Source organism: Eutrema salsugineum, unplaced genomic scaffold (assembly GCF_000478725.1).
Source record: "Eutrema salsugineum unplaced genomic scaffold, Eutsalg1_0 scaffold_9, whole genome shotgun sequence".
Classification (NCBI taxonomy): domain Eukaryota; kingdom Viridiplantae; phylum Streptophyta; class Magnoliopsida; order Brassicales; family Brassicaceae; genus Eutrema; species Eutrema salsugineum.
Window position 1 is genome coordinate 9,877,867 of NW_006256342.1, and position 14,988 is coordinate 9,892,854.

General features: G+C 35.2%; 2 protein-coding genes across 2 annotated transcripts; both read right to left on the minus strand.

Annotated features, from left to right (window-relative positions):
- Nucleotides 1–2,510: 2,510 nt before the first annotated feature.
- Nucleotides 2,511–4,034, minus strand: LOC112085453. The gene has a single exon (XM_024154668.1). The coding sequence runs from the start codon at nt 4,032–4,034 to the stop codon at nt 2,511–2,513; it is 1,524 nt and encodes a 507-aa protein (XP_024010436.1).
- A 2,289-nt stretch (nt 4,035–6,323) lies between these two features.
- Nucleotides 6,324–9,808, minus strand: LOC18008508 (cytokinin hydroxylase). The gene is made up of 4 exons (XM_006391412.2): nt 9,383–9,808; nt 8,638–9,115; nt 7,822–8,197; nt 6,324–6,748 (listed from the first exon to the last, which is right to left on the minus strand). Exons 1-4 carry the CDS (start codon nt 9,660–9,662, stop codon nt 6,326–6,328), a joined length of 1,557 nt encoding a protein of 518 aa, XP_006391474.1. The 5' UTR covers nt 9,663–9,808; the 3' UTR covers nt 6,324–6,325.
- Between the last annotated feature and the right edge of the window lie 5,180 nt (nt 9,809–14,988).

The following is a 14,988-nucleotide window of genomic DNA, read 5'->3' on the forward strand; positions in this document are numbered from 1 at the left end:
AGCATTCCACCAGAAATCCGTTATCGCAGTTGTAAGTTTGCGGCATTGATCTTTGGTAAGACGGAAACATGACATTGCATAAACTGGTAACGCCATCGCAATGGATTTAATGAGGATTTCCTTACCACCCAATGATAGAGTTTTCGCATACCATCCACTAAGGCGTTTACTAAGTTTCTCATTGATGAAAGCTAAGAGTTTCCGTTTAGAGCCACTCAGACACTCCGGAAGTCCGAGATAAGTTCCTTCCCCCCCCGATTTGATCAATACCTAGACGTGCAGCGATCAGGCGTCGTGTAATCAAATCTACATCGGAGCCATAAGTGATCGCTGATTTAGCGAAATTGATTACTTGCCCCGAAGCATCCCCATACAGGCGCAGACATTTGAGAAATTCCGAGCATTCCGATAAAGTCGCTTTGCAGAGGAAGAGACTATCATCGGCGAACAATAAATGCTGTATTGCAGGGCAGTGTTTGGATAACTTCATCCCCGAGATCTTTCCATCCCTTTCTGCCTTATTCATCACATGGACAAGAGCTTCTGCACATAATATGAATAGGAAAGGAGATAATGGATCACCTTGCCTAATTCCTCGTTCAGGATAAAAGTGTCCATACGCTTGTCCATTAAGCAAAACTGTGTAGGACACAGACCGGATACAGCTCATAATCCATCTGATCCACTTATCATCAAACCCCATACGGCCAAAAGTTCCTCCAGAAAGTCCCATTCGACCCGATCGTACGCCTTTGACATATCGGTCTTTATGGCAATATACTCTCCTCTGCAACCTGGGTTTGTGCGAAGTCCATGTATCATCTCGTGAGCAAGCAGCAAGTTATCCGAAATCAGTCGTCCAGCGACGAAAGCCCCTTGTGTCGGGGAAACCAACTGTGGGAGGAATTTCTTGAGTCTGTTACATAAGATTTTTGACACAATCTTATATGTTACAGAGCACAAGCTAATTGGCCTCAAGTCCGTCATTCCAGTTGGAGATGGTTTTTTAGGGAGAAGACAGATTTGGGTGAAATTCCAATCCTCCGGTAAGCTTCCACTCTCAAAAAACTTCTTAACCTCTATTATGACTTGCTCTCCGGTAATGTTCCAAAAGCTTTGAAAAAAGCTCCCCGTCATGCCATCTGAACCAGGCGCACTTTCTCCTCTGATGCTCTTAACTGCTCGTTTGATTTCTGATGCAGATACTGTCCTAACCAGATCTTGATTCATTGCAGGAGTGACCTTTGCGATAAAGCCCTCTAGCAGCTCCTGAGAATTCCCTTGTCTTGTAGAACGAAATAGGTCTTGGAAATATTGTATCGCAATATTCCCTTTTTCCTCCTCCGAAAAACGTTCCACACCTGTTCCATCTTTAAGGGAAATGATCTGGTTCCTCATCCGTCGAGCTTTAACACTCCCATGAAAAATCTTCGTGTTTTTGTCGCCATGACGCAGCCACTTCTCCTTACTCTTTTGACGCCAGTAAATCTCCTCATCATTTAGGGATTTAGTCAATGCCATCTTCAGCTCTGCCATTTTTGTGAAACAAGGCGATAACTTAGACGATTCCAACTCCAGTTCATTTTGAAGCCTCTGTATCTGTTTCTTGGAGTTATGTGCCGATAACCTTTTCCATTTCGATATCTCTTTTCTGCATTCCTGAATCCTGTCTGACACCTTCTGCGGCCTCGAACCAACTCCGTTATTCCAACCCCTGCACACGGCTTCTCTTACTTCAGGATTCTCGCTCCATCTTTTGTCAAAACGGAATCTACCCACAGGTTTCCTCTGCTCCTGCACCAACCATGATATGAGAGGTCTATGATCAGAGGCAATTCGTTTCAGGTATTGACAATGAGTTCTTGGGAATAGCCTAAACCACTCTGCATTTCCGAAAGCTCTATCAAGCCTGCACTGTATCCAAACCTTCTGTTTAAACCCTCTGGAATCGAGAACTTCGCGGGCTCCAGCCCAAGACATGCGGTTACCAGAGCTTGGCAGCTCTTGTATTTGGCAATCGCGGATACATGATCTAAACGGGAAGAAGGAGGACTCCACTCGCAATGGTCCACCACTTTTTTCGTCATTGTTCCTGATTTCATTAAAGTCCCCGGTGATGAACCAAGCCTCATCTCTCTGAACACCGATATTTATCAGTTTATTCCACACTATCTGCCGTCGTTGACGTTCCGGGTTCCCATACACGAACGACATATAATATATCAGAGACCCCGTAGTAATCTTCACATCTATCAATCTGTTATCGGAGTATAAAACATCCACCTGATGTGAATTCCTCCAAAATAAAGCTAGCCCTCCACTGAGACCCACTGGGTTTACCAGATAAATGTGGTCGTAACCCAACGATCTCCTCAAGCCAAACACATAATCACTAGAGTTTTTAGTCTCTAGGAGAAACAGAAAAGCCGGGAAATGTTCATGACACATTTCCTCTAGGCGTCGAACTGTCGAGATGCTCCTCAAATCCCGACAGTTCCAACTGAGTGTCGTCATTGGGAAATGGATGGTTTCTGGAAAACCATCAAACCTTCAGAGATTTTGGAAACTTTTGATGCCGGGGTAGCGTCCACGGTCGCCTTGCGTTTACTCGGTGGATCACTCACTGGCAGTTCCTCTACTGCAGGAGGAGTAGGGGACTGTATAGAGGTAGCCTTGTTTCTGCTTGGCTTACGAGACCAAGTAGGTTTCTTTCTCGCAGCACGGATACTCTTGTTACTATTACCGGAGAGACTGTCTGAGGATGCCCCAATGCTGAAACCATTAGCATTATCCGGAGGAGTAAAATAGCCTGACCCTTCTCTTGCTGCCGCCTCTTCCTCAGCCTTTTTTGGTTGGTGAGAGACTGAATGTGCAGGTATTGATGAGGCTGGTAAGGCCTTATCCGTGGGAGCTGACCCAACTGCGTTCACTAACGGAATGTCCGTGTCCTCTCCAATAGGCATCTCTGCTGTCCTATTGATACCCGAGTGGCGAGTTTGGAATGTGTGAGTCATCGGAGGTACTACTTCCTCATTATCAGTGGAGATTGCCACAATTGTTGGAGGGGGCTCCAACCGTAAATATGATCGTTGAGCGACTGGATCTCTGGATAGCGCTTCCAGAGTCTGTTTCATGCATAGTTCACGGAGGTTACGCTCAGCTGGGTCCCCTGAACTCATATATAATTGTATCTGCTCAAAAACTTCAGGTGCGACCACAGATGGCAATGGTTTGAAACCTGGAGGAACCGAAGGGGCCAACATCGGCATTATTTTCTCAACCAGGTTGATGTGGTGTTGACGTATAGGTGTTTCACTTGAGACAGGGTTTACGCGCCTTGGGTCTATAACCTTGACACTCTTTTGTTGTTTTTGGAGAAGAGGACAACGCTGTTTTTCATGTGTTAGGCGTAAGCAGTGAAAACATTTTTTCGCCAGTCTCTCATACTTGATCTCTACCACTGCGACTCCGCCTCTTGGCAAATTGAGAGATTTGGTCTCTCTAATGGGTTGTTCCAAGTCAATGATTACCTGAGCTCTGACAAACTCCTGGAGAACAGATTTTTCTGGGTCATATTCAATAACCTTGACTTGTCCAATCCGGTCTGCGATCGCTTCAATTGTTTTGAGAGTGAAGTGATTGACCGGGATCTTGTAAATCCTGATCCACACCGGGGCTGTTTTCAGGAAATTATCAGGCGGCTGCTCAATCCATCTTTCCATTACCACTCCCCAGTCATCAAAGTCCCACATGCCATGTTTCATCACAGTTTGGATGTCAGATTCCAGGTCGAATATGAATTGGAAACTCTCTCTCGTCAACGCTATGCCCTTGACTCTGTCATAAATCTTCCAAATCCTGGGCATGGAACGAAGCATCCGAGCCATGTTTTGACATTCTGGGTTTAAGAGTCTTCCGATCAAACTTTTGCCGCTTCTTTCAATAGCGCTGTAGTCGTCTTCATCCGGTAGATCAATCGGAGCATCATCATCTAGCTTCATCGAACTCATGGCGTCGTTAAGAATTCCGTCCATTAGCAGCAAGAAAAGAAGTTTTTTTTTTCCACAACCTTACTGATTTGCTGCTATGTTTAGGGGTAACTTGCGACGGCGCTGATAAAAACCCTAGAAAAACAGAAATATACTTTGAAGATTTCACAAAATATTGGAAATTTCGAGGATACCGGAAAAGATTTTGAAAGGAGAATTGGAAATATTCCAAAAAATCTTGGGAGGCGGCAAGGAAATCATCCTTCCGAAAGTTTACTCCACTGTGATTGGACAGGCCAAAACCTCTACCTACGGGAGAGAGTTTTAAGCAAAAATGTACACATCCTTTCTTTAAATCATTTAGGGTGTGTTATTCAATCATGAATTTAAAATGAGTTTTCTAGGTTTTATAATCTTTTAGATTTAAAATTTGATATCAGTTTTATGGATTCATTTGTTTAGATTTTAAAATCTCTGCAATATACATTGGATTTTGATTCTAATAATTTACTCATAAAAATTTATTAGAACTGATTTGAAATGACTTAATATACAAAGATTTTAAAAGTCATTTAGTTTTGAATAACATTAGATTTTTGTAAAAGATTTAAAATCTTCATTGAATAACATTAAACTTTAAAATCTCCTCAACATGATTTACAATGAAAAAATTCAATAACATTGGATTTTCAAACATCATTTAGAATCATTAGTTGAATAACAATGGATTATGGTTGAATTTCAATTCTATTAAAAAATCTGATTGAATAATACCCCCTTAATATCTTATCTTCAAATAATAAAACTAATTTAAAATAGAAAGAAGATTTTGCGTCTAATCATTACTGAAAGGATAGATCACATGCAGCGCCAAAAAGGTGACCCCATGTACACAATTGCAAAAGTTAAATTTTAGTCATTTACCATGTAGACGACAATGATCATTTGAAAAGGAAAAAATTGTGTACATTTCATACAAATTCCAGCACAGCTCCACCACCACACATCAACATTAGATTGTAAATAGTGTCGCATTTTGTATTGTGGGTGTGACGGTAAACTCGATAGATAGACTTTTTCGAGGTAGCTATAATAGATTATGTTCCTTAGGTCTACACTCTACAGTCTCGAAGTTAACGAATTGTCCTGCAATTGAGCTTTGAACTTATGCTATCGTCATAATTTTCTTAAACACTCACTTCTAAATTATAATCTCGGTAGCTAACAAATTGTCATGTAATAGTACTTTAGATTCGGCATACAAAATTTCGCTCCAAATGAAAGGTTTCAGATATACAAATTGGACTATTTAAGAACTTCATTTGGTGATAAACATATACGCTGATCTTTTTGATAAAATAAAAACAATCAATAAGAAAATCAATAAATGAGTAATGGACATATATAGAGACTTACAACTTGGTTGACAAAATATATATATTATATATATATATTTATATATATATCTTACAAGCTGGCAATTTTTCTCCGTTATGGAACAATGGTGCATTATCGATTCAGTCACTTAAAATAATAGAAGATAAGACGCAAAAATCAAGTAGTTTAGTCATTATAAGTGCTGACCTAAAACCAAAACAAAATAAATAAAAACGAAAAAGATCAACTAGTTACCCCCATCACTTATCATTCCTATGATTTATTCTACAACATGTTTTATTTATTATTTAAAAGCTTATCAGATAGAACCCATTTTACCATATAATTATTAGTTTCTATAGTATTTTATTCAAAATTCACTTTTTTACCCAATAGTCGAAAAAACAAGAGCAAGGCCAGTTGTGTTTTAATGAATCTATGAAAATATATTTTATAGACTTGATTTGAAATAATAGTACTATTAAAATAATAAATATTTAGGTAACTGACAATTTTGTAAGCTCTATTAGCAAATGAGTAAATAGTATTTCTCAAAATTCGGACATGAATAAGAACTCTAGTGGTCTTTTGAAATGGGTATAGGACTTGTCTTAAGTGAACGTTAGGGATAGAGTTCAACCATCTATGGAAATGATGTGGTTCTCTCTTGATTACTGTAGGTACCGTAAATGAAAAAAAAGGTCCAATTTTCCATATATAAATATCGGTGATTAGTATGAATTTCGGTTTAAAATCTACATTAGTTATTAAAAAAAGAAAATAGATAAATACGTATTTATATAAAATTACAGATACAAATACAACACAAAATTTGTCGCCAATTTATATTAAAATTGAACCCAACTCATTCCAAAATCGTTTCAATTACAAATCCCTCATATCTCTCAAAAATTTGTACTCTTTCAGGATTCAGGAAGCTTAACTAAACAAGCCTCCCTTCAGGAATCCAGTGGCTTCAAAATTAATTGAACTCCATACTTCGGTTTTATAGTAAGAACAACTATAGGAGCATGTCTATAATTCTCTGATATTGTGAAACTGAATTTAGAAACAAGCATTGCTAATATTATCTTTGCCTCCATCATCGCAAAAGTCTGGCCAATGCAGTTCCTAGGACCGGCTGCAAAAGGCATGAAATGGCGACTAGACGCAAAACTTCTAGTTGTAAAGCGCTCAGGGTTGAATTCATTCGCATCTTCGCCCCATAATTCTTTACTATGATGGATCGCAAGGACAGGGATCCATATGGATAAACCTTTAGGGATGATTAGGTCGCCTAGTTTTATATCTTCAAATGCCATTCTTGGTAGAAGAGTGGCAGGAGGGTAAAGTCTTAATGACTCGTTTATCACTTTGTTTAACTGTTTAAATAAGAAAAAAGAAAGAAAGATAAGTTAGTTGAATATTTTATTATATAACCTTATATTAAGAATCATATCTAGCAATCTTGTGAAGTGCCTTATGACTCTTTCTCAAAAATCTTTTACTTAGTTTTAAGAATTGTACGTGTTTCTTTCAAGCTGTCAAAATCGAATCATTAGTTAATGAATGGGTTTTTGTTTTTATTTTGGGCAGTATTTTATGCCACGAATGTTGTAGTGCTAATCTTTTAAACAAGTGGCATATTTTATTTACCGATTATTTAAATATTCCTTACTCCTTAGTTCAATTTTAAAGGTGGAAAGCCAATTCATCATGAGTCTCTCTAGTCTCTATCTATCTAATTTAATGCTGAACCAGTGCTAATGTAAGTTTTATCTCATTCTAATAAGTTCCAAAATAAATAACTAAAATTTATTTTCTATCATACATGACATTTGACATGAATATTGGAATTCGAACTATATCTAATCAACAATTCATCATCTTTACATTTTTGTTTATCTGGTTGACAGAGAGAAAATATATTATAATATACGAGAAAACACATTAATAAAAAAATTGTGGATATATCATATCAAAGTTGACCAGATATGTACTAACTGAGATTTAGTTACTAATTGAGCACTACGACTTAGTGGCATTGCCTGTAGCGTGTTTATGTGAAGGTAGTACCCCACCCGCACCCATAAAAAATGGCGTTACAAACCAAAACATTTAAGAAAATAAGAGAAATTATTGTGATTATATCCCAATTCTCGACCAAAGTCAAAACTTAATCGACATGTGTATACTGATGCATACCGCATAAGACATACATGTATGTTTCAATTGTTTTAAGCGATTTTTTATTTTTTTTTTAATTTGGTTTTATAAGTGTTATAATATTGCTCTGACATATCTATATATTGATATCTAAGATCTTTATTTAATTATAAAGAAACTTCTTTTTGTAAATTTTAATGGAAATCGTGAAACACGAGTACTATATATCTCTTTCCATTTTCAAAAAATAGTAATAATGTAATAGCTTGAGAGTTGAAAAAGAACGTACCGAAGTAAGACTTGAGAGTTGTTCAGCGGAAGGGACACCGTCTTGGCCACAAACTTCCCGGACCTCACGACGGACCTTGTCTTGCCACGTGGGATTATGGGCTAGGAGCATGAGGGTCCACGTAAGGAGAAGAGAGGTTGTCTCATGACCGGTGAAGAAAAAAGTCTTACACTCATCCATTATCATCTGAACATTAAGATTGTTCTTCTTGTTGCGATCCATCTGATTCAAGAGAAGCCCTAAGAGGTCGTCCCCATGTGAGCTACTCCGACCGATCTCGACGTTGTCTCTCCGACTCTCTATAATCTCCATCAAAAGACGTTCTACTTCCGTTTTTAGAGACTTTATATCTCTATTGTATTTACTTGGTAGAAACCTTTTACATATATATAGAAATATTAGTTACACGTTGAGTCAACGTTTTATCACGATAACAAAAAAGTCAGATAGTTGCATGCAACGTTTTTATTTTGGCGCAAGCGAATCCAGAAATAGTGACATATAATTTTTTTGGCCATGTAAATGTGCTATTTCTCTTATAATTTTATATGTTAGTGGATATTGCTAAACTAGAGATTCACCATTTTAATTAACACGTTAAAATTGTGAAAAAAATCAAACAATATTGATTTAGCTAATAAAAAATAGAATTTCTTTGACTTTGATCATTTTAAATTTTCCTAAATTGCAATTCAGCATAATTATGCTATTGGCATAACAATTTTACGCGGATTATATATCAATCAGAGCCTAAAGGCGAAAGAAGAAGAAGAAGAAGAAGAAATTTGTAAAAAAAAAAAAAAAAAAAAAACTCACCGGCTGCCCGGAAAACAGAGGTGGCGAGTGGCCTGAGCACAGAGACGTTGAAGGACAGTAAGTAAACTGAAAAGCTCCTTTCCTTTGTCGTAGCTGCTTCCGAACTCTGTCCTCGATATTATATCCGCCGTGAGCCGCCGCATCTCCTCTCCCACCTCCACTTCTGTACCATCTCCTCCTCTGTCCTTAACTTCCTTTCTCAGCTTCTCCGCCATCATCTTTGTGCACTCCACCATATGCTTTGCGTATCCTTTGAGCCTATCACGTGTGAAAGCTGGAGCCGCCAGGTGGCGCTGGTGGTGCCAAGCCTCGCCGTTGGCCATGAGTAGACCACGCCCGATAAACCCTTTGGTCCCTTGCTGCTGGAGCCACGATTTTCCGGTGACGGGATTGTGCTTCGTCAGCAGTTCCTTAATCATCTCCGTCTCGGTCAGGCATAGCCTTGGCTCTGTCCCGTTCCACACTATAAATCTCTTCCCTGCAAAAGGGCATTTCCGTCATTTCATAATGACATGGCCTACGTGTGTGTAGTCCAATGCAAAATGCATTGCACGCATGTCCGGTCTAGAACATTGGCAAAGGAAATCATTTTTTTTTTTTTAATTGAATGTAAAATTTTATTTGACAAAAAAACTTTGGTTTGTGTTTAATGAGATTTTTTGTTGAAAATCAAAAGCGGAGATGAGAACAATTTTCTTTTTGATTTTGCGCAGGACATTCATAGAAACGTTGGACTGGTACTTACCATATTGTTTGGACCAAGCGACGTAATGAGGGAGAAGGCGGGGAACGATGTTGTGGTTGATGGAGGAGCAATCTTGGGAGGCAGAATTAGAGAGCATTTTGGAGATGTCGATGATGTTTCCGGTGAGGAGGCGTGGATTAGGGCCGGTGATGCCTTGACGTTCCATTAACTTCTTGATGCGTCTTGGTGTAAGGAAGTAACACCAAATGGAGTCGTATAGGACTCTTAATATCAATGTCATCACTATCACGAGGACATACTTTACTAAAACAACCATCATTTTTTCACTCTTTAGTTTCCTTTATTTTTTTTAAGAAAAAAGATATTGAAAGAGAGAATGAGGAAAAGCAAGAATGAAAGAGATGGTTTGGTGAGATATAGGGAACAACATTGCTGAATACCACAGCATGTATTTATAGTGCTGCACTGGAGTGTCATAATTTCACATTATTGTTTTCTTCGCCTTTTGTTTTCTTTTTAATTAAAAATAAGAAGCAATTTATCTACAAGTATTTGATATGGAGTTTTTTTTTTTTTTTTGGACTCGACTTAAATTTTATATATAAAACATGTACGGAAAATAAAATTCGTTTGACACTAGCTAGCCAGCAATATTTCATAAACGGCAAGATCCTAAACTCGATGAGGATTGCTTATTTTATCTGTTTGTAGTAATAATAAAATAAAGTGAAAGATAGTGGTCATCTAGATAATTGTGATATTTACTATTAGTTTAACACAGTTTTCCTTCAATAAAGATAGTATAGTTGAGAGGTTATATTTCGATTTTTAATAAGTTTTGTTACTTGAAATAAAGAAAAAATTTAAATTTTCCAATTGCAACATAAAACTTGCGGTTCGTTATTTGATATCTAGCTATCTAAATTTACACCAAGCAAAATTGGATCGGTTCAGTCATTTATGGTATGATATAGTACTTGTTGAGCCTGTACTCCATAGTTAATTTTTCAGGGCAGACCATTTTATAAATTGAAATGGATTTTGTTTCTTCGAAATGCCTCATTTTTTTTCTTGCAATATATATTTGAATCGGATCCAAAAATTCATTTTTTTCTCCATATTGGCGGTAACCGGTAACTAGGTTTAGGCCTGGGCATTCGGATATTCGGTTCGGTTTCGATTCGGAACCAATCGGTTCCGGATATTTCGGGTAGAGGAAGTTAGGATCCATCGGGTATTTTTATAAATTTCGGTTCGGATTCGGTACCTTTATTTCGGTTCGGTTCCCGTTCAGATAATCGGATCCGGATCTTTTGCCTCAAATTTTTAATTCGACTCACACTTTTTTAATAACAAAAATTCAAAAATATATATATCAAAACTTAAAAATATACCCAAAAGTCCCAAAATAAAGAAAATATATCTGTAAAACCAGAAATATATACTAAATATCAAAAATATCAAAAAAAAACTAATATTTAAAAGGATATATAATTATATTTTGGATAATTCGAGTACCCAATCGGTTCTCGGTTCGGTACTAGTTCGGTTCCGGTTCTTCGGGTATAAGAGTTTAAGATCCATCGGATATTTTTAAAAATTTCGGTTCAGATTCGGTACCTCGGTTCGGTTCCGGTTCGGATATTCGGATCCAGGTTTTTTGCCCAGGCCTAACTAGGTTCATGTTATACGTGCTTATCCATTTGGGTGATTGAAATCAAGTGCACTTGTAGTTGTATGGATGGTTGTGTTTGAGTGCACTAAACTGCTCCGTTTCTTTTACAAATTTACTCATTTTAATTGGTTTTTAAGACAACTTTTTTTTAATAATAAATAAAACTTTGTAGGCATCAATTTTATTTTTATTTAACATTTCATTTTTTTTTGTTTGTTTATGCTAAATGATGTACCATCAAAACAACAGAGAAAGTATAAAAAAATACTAAATTAGAAAATATAAAAATTACTAATTATATATGAATTAAGTTATGTGATCATGTTGTAACTATCTTGCTGACCAAAAGAGGAAGGAAAAAAACAATTTTAAATAATTTAAATAAGTAGTTTCTGTAAAATTTAAAATAATAGTTTTTTTAAATATTTTAAGTTGAAAATGTAGAATTGGTGTTGTTTTATGTCGAGTTATATACTTTTATGATTAGAAAGAAGATTTGCCGTCAATTAGAAAAGCAAAAGCATTGATGGGTAAAGATTGCGTATCTTGGGAAATGAATATGAAAAGCAAATGGAACTTCTATGCATCATACTATTCTCGAGAAAACTAGCTGCCCAGAGATTTCTACAATCTGTACAAAAAAGAAAGAAAAAAAGATACACATATCTGAATATTCTTTTCCAGTATTATCATCCCTGTTTCATTTACTTTTCTCGTCACTTTCTTCTTTGAACAACATGTTTTTGGTGACAAAGTCATTTCGTAACAACGGGTACATATTAGAAATAAACGAGATGACACAACCCCTGAATACGCAATATCTCTTTAAAAAGAAGTATTAACCTTGAATAGAAGTATTAAGCTTAATCCTTTAAAAAGAAGAAGAAGAAATATTAACCTTAATTCATTATATAATATTAAGCTTAAAGTATAACAAATATATTCCATTTATATATATACTAACAGAAACAAAAATATATACATTTCTTTGATTTTTAAATTAAACTATTGCAAATCGTCAATGAAAACAAAACATTTTGAAGGCTGACATCGTTCTTTCTATCAAACAAGGCACACTTAATAATGGACCATGCCATGTTGCATAATGTTGTATTTTTTTTGTTTAAATTGTTTTGTTGAAAATGGGTACATAATGTGTTGTGTTAATTAATAGGGTTATCACTTAGATTCAAACTTAACATAAAACATATGATTAACAAAAAATATTAATTGCGCCATTGTGGAATAAATAAATAATCTTGTGACCACTTTAGTTTTTACCTATTACACAATTTTGCGAAATTAAGATTTGTTATAATTGTTTATCCCACAAATATATTATTCTTCTTTTTTTAAAAAATTCTTTAGCTTTTTAATCTTAGTTTAGTTAATTAAAATCATAAATTTTGTTAATAATATGGTAATTTTATACAATTCCACTACTATACAATATTATCAATCATAACCTATAAACATAATCTTTTTTTTTTTGTAACAAGGGTAAAGAAAATATATTATTTTTCTTCTTCTCTCATTTTAGAGGCATGTTAAACAATTCATCATGAGACCAAGTTAAATTGTGGTAAGAATTCTATCTGGACACTTATATATAAAATTCAACCAGAAAATATTTCAAGAAGATACTACTGTTTGAATTCTGTCACTAGAGTACATATCAGTATATTTCATAATTTATCAAATGGAAAAATCTAATTAATGATACTTAAAAAGAAAACAAAAATCTAGCGGATCATTCTTATAGTGACATCCAATAGATATCATTAGATACATCAAGATTCCATTTGAAATAGATTACTCGAAATCTAATTGATATATAATTAGTACTTATTTAGTCAAAGATTGCAGAATCAAGAATTAGAAAAGATGATCACATAACCTGATAACCTTAATTCAAAAATCGAATGGATGTGAACACAGAGACTGAACATTCCTTTTCTAACAACGTGCACACAATCCCATCATCCCCATATTATAAATAACTTTCGAAAGAAACCTCATAATTTTCTTTGCTATCAATACATACCCATTTTGTTTGGTCCAATCAACAAATTAAATGATCATTCTCTTTTCTTTTGCATAGTATTAGTCGGTAATCTTTAACTAACAAAAAATAGTCGGTAACTTTATGCCCGATAAAATACTAACCACCATATATATAGAAACAATAAAATGCTTAAACCGAGAAATGCTTTAATAAAATAATCGGCACATTTCTATAGATGTTTTTTTATGGGAAAACGACATATTTCCCCATCGGAAATTTCATATAGTAACATATCCATCCAAATTTTTGATCTCATCTTAGATTTTTTTGATTTTGAAAGTTAAAAACGTATTTCCACCTGATTGGAAAGTTCAAAACATATTAATCCACAAAATAAAAGTTTAAAACTAAAAACCACCTAAACTATAATTTAATTCGGTTTACAGTTTACTAAATTTAGTTTAACCATTAAAAATAATATTAAACCAGATCAAGACCCAATTGAATTTGTCAAACCAGATTCACCCAATAACTAAACCAAAATAATTTGGTTTTATTCCCAGACCGAATTGCTTTAATAATTGGGTCGTCTTTTTCGAAAAATTTTGGGGTTTCTTAACGAGAACAAGAGCAAAGCTGATTTAAATGTGTATAGCTTCATGATTGTGATCAAAGGCTGCTACGAATCTGGGAAAAACTTTGACATTCTTGTTAAATTAAGAGAGAGAATGGTTTCTGCATACGTTGTTATTTAACTACACTGAGTCGATGGATATTGCAAGAGAGGAGAAATGATTTGTTTTGTTTATTTTACTCTCTACAGGGAAGAGATTCTCAATCCGTCAGTTCCAATTTTGGGATTTTGATGGGTATGATTAACAATTTAGCTAATCGAAATTTAATTTTTCTGTTTTTCGTTTTCTGGGTTTGATGATTCAGTTTTTTGTCTCTTTCTTAAATGGTGTTGTGATCGTTTATCAGAGGAAAGTGAAGCTCTTATTCAATAATTTTGGATTCAATCAAATCTCGATTAAATTTGAATTCGGGATTTCAATTTCCATTCTATTCTTTTCCAGACTGATTGGACAATGTTTTTTCTGGGTTTTCCTTCATATGTCGTAGCTCGCCTTCTGGTAATCAAACTGATCGGCAGTTATCGGTGACTAGATTTTGTCGAGCATAAACAGCTTTCTTTCAATGAAGAAGAAGAATATAATCATGGATCGGGTGAAGAAGAAGAAAAAAAATAAGAATGGGTTTAATCGGGTTTATGGATTGGATTCTATTTGGTCGGGTTTTTAATTCGATCGGCTATAAATTAAATTGGTTATATACTAGGTTAAGCTCCTAAACCACTCAAACCAATAATTATGGGTAAATAGGTTTTAAATTTTCCAATCGGGTGGAAATAGAAATACGTTTTTAACTTTGGATGTAGGACCATATCGAAAATTCGGGTGGATCTATTAGTATATGAAATTTCTGAAGAAAAAATACGTCGTTTTCCCTTTTTTCTTACAAAGAAAATAGAACTTGAAGTAAGGTTATAATGATCTTGTAAATAATAAATTAAGAAAGATGTAGGATCAAACAAATTGAAATCTGCCAAAACTCTTGTGATCGATAAACTAAATTAATTATCAGTTAAGTAACTCAATCAAATGATATAACCCTGACAACAAACCGATCAGTCAACTTGATGTCATGCTTAATCTTATATCAACTATGTCAGCATCCAATTTGTGCTTTGAGTTTGTTATGGTTTCAATGGGGTTAAGACAAAGATCAAGTTTTACTTAATGAAACCATTGAATTGGAGTTCTATATTTAATTATAGTACTTCCGTATTTGAATCAAAATCGAAAAATTTGATTGACAGTTGATAATAGCAACTTATACATTTGAAAATACGTGTACGTACTTAAATAGGTTTTAAAAAAATTCACGAACTGAACTGGAACCGAA

Coding starts and splice junctions, on each gene's coding strand:
- LOC112085453 (XM_024154668.1), bottom strand. CDS start 4,034: ATGGACGGAATTCTTAACGACGCCATGAGTTCGATGAAGCTAGATGAT.
- LOC18008508 (XM_006391412.2), bottom strand. CDS start 9,662: ATGATGGTTGTTTTAGTAAAGTATGTCCTCGTGATAGTGATGACATTG. Junction 9,116..9,382: donor CGCTTGGTCCAAACAATATG/GTAAGTACCAGT, acceptor GCCCTTTTGCAG/GGAAGAGATTTATAGTGTGG. Junction 6,749..7,821: donor AACTCTCAAGTCTTACTTCG/GTACGTTCTTTT, acceptor TTATTTAAACAG/TTAAACAAAGTGATAAACGA.